Below are 5,638 nucleotides of genomic sequence, written 5' to 3'. Positions count from 1 at the left end.
TTTTCTGATTTCCAATCAACGAAGTTAATTGTCTAACTTCAAACCAATCATTCCTGCCTATCACCCGATCGGAAATCAATTTTCTGATTTCCAATTTTTGAACAGAGCTACTTATGATAAGAATGATTTGACATAGTTGGCAAAACTGCATTTATTCAAAGTCGTGTTGCAAATTGGAAAATTACATAATAATCAACTAAAATAGAACTTTAAATAAGAAACATTCCATGTGTTGGGAATAGCTTTCCCATTCAAACACTCCAATCGGTATGCATCATTGTTCAAATTCTCCTTCACCCTGAACGGACCTTCCCAGTTGACAGATAACTTTCCATGTGTTGGATTTTTCCTTGCTTCACCCGTTCGCCTCCACACCAGGTCTCCTTCTATAAATTGTCGGGGCTTGACCTTGGTATTGTAGCGTCGAGCGACCAGCCTTTTATGAGCCTCTAGTTGAACGACTGCCATATCGCGCTGTTCGGGAAGAATATCTAAGTTACTCCTGAGATTTTCTTCATTCTCACTCATATCGACAATACTTCGTCGCAGCGCATTCTCCCCGACTTCAACTGGTAGCATTGCATCTGACCCATATGTGAGGTTAAAAGGTGATTCCCCCGTTGCGCTATGTGGGGAGCATCGGTATCCCCAAAGTACTTGTTGCAATTCGTCCACCCATGCTCCTTTAGCGTCCCCTAGCTTTTTCTTTAGTTCTTGGATGATGATTTTATTCATAGCTTCTGCTTGACCGTTCGTCTGTGGGTGCTCTACTGAACTAGTCAAGGGTGTAATTCCCAACTCTTTATAGAACGCTACCAGCTTTTTGTCAATGAACTACCGACCGTTATCGGTGATGATGTGCTTGGGCAGACCGAATCGACATATTAGTCTCCACACAAACTTTTGCACTTGAGAAGCTGATATTTTAGCCAGAGGCTCAGCTTCCACCCATTTAGTAAAATAGTCAATTGCGACTAAGAGAAATTTGAACTGGGAACGACCGGTTGGAAATGACCCTACTATGTCCATTCCCCACTGAGCATAGGGCCATGGAGATACTATGGCCGATAGCGCTGCTGCTTGTGTGTGAATGATGTTCCCATGTTTTTGACAAGCCAAACATTTGACGACAAAGGCCTGACAATCCTTCTCCATTGTTGGCCAATAAAATCCTGCTCGCAAAGCTCGGGCCCTTAATGAACGGCCGCCGCCATGCCTACCACATATTCCTTCATGCAGCTCTTGCATAACATATTCGGATTCATCTTTGGACACGCACTTCAACATTGGAGTGACATACCCTCTTCGGTATAGCTCTTCCCCCACCATGACATACCTTGCAACCTGTTTTGATTCCTCCGTTCGGAGGGTTGTTCCTGCCTCTTGCTGCTGGATTAGCCTTACGATCTCTCTTCTCCAATCGTCCCGTTCGGCGGTGGAATAAACTTGTAAGCATTCAACTGCTGGCTTGAAAATTATCTGCCGGACCAATGAAGACAGTTGACCTTTCTCCTTACCAGTGGACAACTTCGATAGCCGGTCGGCTCTTTGGTTTTCACTTCTGGGAATATGATTCACCTCGATGCTGTCAAAGTGTGCGAATAGTTGCTTGGCTCTGTGGAAATATTTGAGCAATTGATCATCTTTAATTTGGAAGGTTCCGTTCATGTGACCTGCTACCAGCTGTGAATCCATTTTGCAACAAAGCACTTTAACCCCTAAATCTCGTGCTAGCTCAAGGCCAGCTATTAAGGCCTCAGACTCGGCTTGGTTATTGCTGGCCTTAAACCGAAAGATCAAGGCCTGTTCGACAACTATACCGTCCGGTCCTTCTAATACAACACCCGCTCCACCTCCTTTAAGACTGGACGATCCATCCACGTATAATACCCATGAATAACAATGTGACGATCGTCCTGGTAACTCGGCCACGAAATCAGCCAAGTGCTGGCCCTTAATTGATCCTCGTGGTTCGTATCTCAAACCGAACTCAGAGAGTTCAATGAACCAACCGATCATCCTACCTGCTAGGTCAAGTTTACGTAGAATTTTTGAAATAGGATAATCCGTTCGAACAATTACCTGATTTCCCTGTAAATAGGGACGGAGCCTTCGAGTGGCTATCACAAGTGCTAGGACTATCTTCTCCAGTTGCTGATATCTAGTTTCAGGTTCCTTCAGTACCCGACTGATGAAATAAACTGGACGAAACTCAGGAACTTCTTGCACTAATGCTGCGCTGACCGCTTCTTCACCAACCGCCAAGAATAGGTGCAAGTCACAGCCATAATCTGGGCGTCTCATAACCGGAGGGTTAGAGAGAATTTGCTTGACTTCGTCAAATGCCGCTTCACACCGATCGTTCCACTCTACTTGCTTTTGTTTCTTCATTAGTTTTAAAATCGGTTGAATTCGATCAGCTAATTTGGGTATGAATCGGGATAACGATGTAAGTCTCCCGACCAACCGTTGGACTTCCTTCAAACTACTTGGACTTCTCATCTCCAAAATAGCCCGACACTTATCCGGATTGGCCTCGATGCCTCGTGAAGTAAGCATGAAACCTAAAAATTTTCCTGCAGACACTCCAAATGTACATTTAAGAGGATTTAACCTCATCCCGAACTTCCTCACCTGATCCAAGACTTCGGCTAAATCCCGCAAGTGCTCCTCCACCGATCGGCTTCTCACTACCATGTCGTCCACATATACTTCCATACACCTGCCTATCTGACGTTGAAAGACTTTATCCATGAGTCGTTGATATGTCGCTCCTGCATTTTTTAGGCCGAACGGCATGACCTCATAACAGTAATTGGAACGTTCTGTTATGAAAGCCGTTTTATCCCGATCGGGTTGATACATGGGGATTTGATTATATCCCGAATAAGCATCTAAAAAACTTAAGATTTCGTATCCGGAGACTCCGTCTACCAAGCCATCAATGCTTGGAAGGGGATATGTGTCTTTCGGGCATGCTTTATTAAGGTCGGTAAAATCTGTGCACATTCTCCACTTACCGCTCGGCTTCTTCACCATCACCACATTCGACAACCATGTGGTATACTTAACTTCTCGTATGAAACCGGCTTCCAATAACTTTGTTACTTCCTCCTCTACCGCTCTTCTTTTCTCGTTGCCTAACCTCCGCTTTCTTTGGGCAACCGGTCGGGCATCCTTGAATAGTGACAATTTATGAGATATTATATCAGGATGAATACCTGGCATGTCGGCTGCTTGCCATGCAAACAAATCTCTGTTTTTCAGCAATAGCTCTTCTATTAATGTCACCTGATCGGTTGTAAGATTGCGTCCTATGGTGGTACACTGATCCTCCTGCTGTCCAATAACAACAGGACGTGTATCCCCCAAGGGTTCAACCCGATCGTCAAATTGCGTTCGAGGGTCTAATTCCATCATAGCGACCTCTGATCGGTGGCCTGAGAAAGTAATACTTCTGGGCTTGACCTTCAACCCTGCAGCGTAACATTCGCGTGCCATCTTCTGATCGGCCCGAACGGTGGCAACCTTTCCATCATCAGTGGGATATTTCAAAGTTAAGTGTGGAGTTGAGACAATAGCCCCGAACATGTTTAAGCACGGTCTTCCCAATAGAACATTATAAGACGTGTCGGCCTCTACTAGCAGGAACCGAACCGTCATCTCTTTAGCGTCCCTGTCGGCTCCCAAGCTGGTCCTCAGATCGACATACCCCCTCGTATCTACTCTCTCTCCCGCAAATCCTACAATTTGCTCATTGAAAGGCAAAATTGCATCTTCCGATATGTCCATTTGCTTGAAGGTCTTCCAATATAATATGTTGGCCGAACTACCTTGATCTATTAAGACTTTACTCACCCTGTACCTGGCGATCATTGCTGTTATCACCATCGGGTCATCTTGCTCTAAGTCGGGTGCATGGAAATCGTTATCAGAAAAAGTGATGGTGGGCATAGCTCTTTTTGAGGTGTCTGTTCGGTGGGAGCTGTGCAAGTTTCTTAAGTGTCTTTTGCGGGCGGCTGACGTCGATCCACCTCCTGCAAACCCTCCAGATATAGTATTGATTACTCCTCTGACCGTTCGGTCAGTGCTTCTGCTTCTACTCCGATCAATTCTCGGCCGGGTCTTTTTTCGGGATTCTGGCTGCAATGAGGTCCGATCGGGTCTGGTGGGTGCTATTCCCCTGTGGACGAACTTCTGAAGATGTCCTGCTTGAACCAAAGATTCCAATTTATCCTTCAATGTATGACAATCTTCAGTTGTGTGGCCCCGATTTTGATGATACCGACAATATTTGCTTTCATCAGCTCCTCTAGGTGTAGGTATTTGTACCACTGTTAGCAGGTCGGCCCTCAATGCCTCTTCCAGGACTCTTGCACGTGGTGCATTCAAAGGAGTATGGTGAATATACTACTGCATTTGGTTGTGTTCTTTGCCTCTATAGCCTCCTCTCCTGTCATTCCCCCCGGACTGTGGTCCCGATCTCACTCTGGCCGGGCGGGGCATTGATTCCCCTTCCTCTCTTCCACGTTGATGGGCTCTCCCTTCTTCTATACGAATAAAACTGGCCAATTTGTTTTGTAACTCGTCCATGCTTTGGGGCTCTTCTGTGTGGAGGTAGTCACAAAACGGACCAGGCCGCAATGCAGTGGTCAAAGCACTCACCACCAATCGCTGATCGGCATTCTGTACCTGCCGGGCGGTACGATTGAACCGATCCATAAAAAGTTTGAGGGACTCCTCTCGTCCTTGCTTCATTCTTACTAGGGCCATGTAGGTCACACCAGGCGTCTTACTCGAGGCATACTGCTGAGTAAATAGCTGGCGCAGTTCGACGAAGTTGTCAATGGTTCCAGGTTGTAATGAATGGAACCAATCTAATGCTTCTTCTTTTAGTGAAAGAGAGAAAACTCTACACCATACCAGTTCGTCGGACGAATATACCGCCATGGCATCTACGAAAGATCGTAAATGCTTAATAGGGTCAGATGAACCTCCATACCTCTCCATTGATGGCAGCACTTTGTTTTCTGGTATGATTGCCTGCATTACCCTTGGCGTGAAAGGGTGTAATCCCTCAGCTTGATCGCCATATGCAGGATTTTGCTCTTCGTTTCGTTGCCTCTCCTCCCGGCGATGAGGGTCACCTCTCCCATTGCCCCGACCTCTTCCTCGCCCTCCGCTTCTACTCCCGGCCCTACTCACCGGTCTTCCATCACCTCTGCCTGCCCCCCGTCCATTAACTCCTCCAACTCCCTCACTAGGAACAGGATTATGGTGTTCTTGTCGCCCCTCACCTTCGGTGGGAGGTCGCTCCCCGGTGTCTGAGTGATATGTCTCTACATTGACAGAGCGGTCAGAGTGACCTCCTACTCTATTTGCTTGTTCTGCCCTCATTGTTGCGATTTCCGCCCTCATCTCCTGAATTTGCTGCTGCAAATTTTGCAAGATCTCCAAAGGTACTTCTCCAGCCATCGTGGTCGTTTATAGGTCAATGAAGATGATCTCGGGTCCCACGGTGGGCGCCAAAATGTTTCGGATGGAAAGCCTGAGACAAAGTCACGACCTTCTGGAAACGACAACAATGCACACTTTCTCTCGATCTGGTAATGATTATGGATCTTTGCTTCTCTTACTG

The 5,638-nt window shown here is 46.5% G+C and overlaps 1 protein-coding gene across 1 annotated transcript; it reads right to left on the bottom strand.

The window, feature by feature from the left end:
• Positions 1 to 834: 834 nt before the first annotated feature.
• Positions 835 to 5,475, bottom strand: LOC106765899. Its single transcript, XM_014650669.1, has 2 exons — positions 4,415 to 5,475; positions 835 to 4,372 (listed from the first exon to the last, which is right to left on the bottom strand). The coding sequence occupies exons 1-2, from the start codon at positions 5,473 to 5,475 to the stop codon at positions 835 to 837; spliced, it is 4,599 nt and encodes a 1,532-aa protein (XP_014506155.1).
• Positions 5,476 to 5,638: the final 163 nt, after the last annotated feature.

The sequence above is a fragment of the Vigna radiata genome, chromosome 7 (assembly GCF_000741045.1).
Source record: "Vigna radiata var. radiata cultivar VC1973A chromosome 7, Vradiata_ver6, whole genome shotgun sequence".
Taxonomy (NCBI): domain Eukaryota; kingdom Viridiplantae; phylum Streptophyta; class Magnoliopsida; order Fabales; family Fabaceae; genus Vigna; species Vigna radiata.
This window is presented reverse-complemented; position numbering and strand designations above follow the sequence as displayed.

Bases quoted from the DNA above. Each gene is read 5' to 3' on its own strand.
- LOC106765899 (XM_014650669.1), bottom strand. From the start codon at position 5,475: ATGGCTGGAGAAGTACCTTTGGAGATCTTGCAAAATTTGCAGCAGCAA. The intron at 4,373-4,414 runs GTAGTATATTCA...ACCACGTGCAAG, and splicing joins AAAGAACACAACCAAATGCA to AGTCCTGGAAGAGGCATTGA.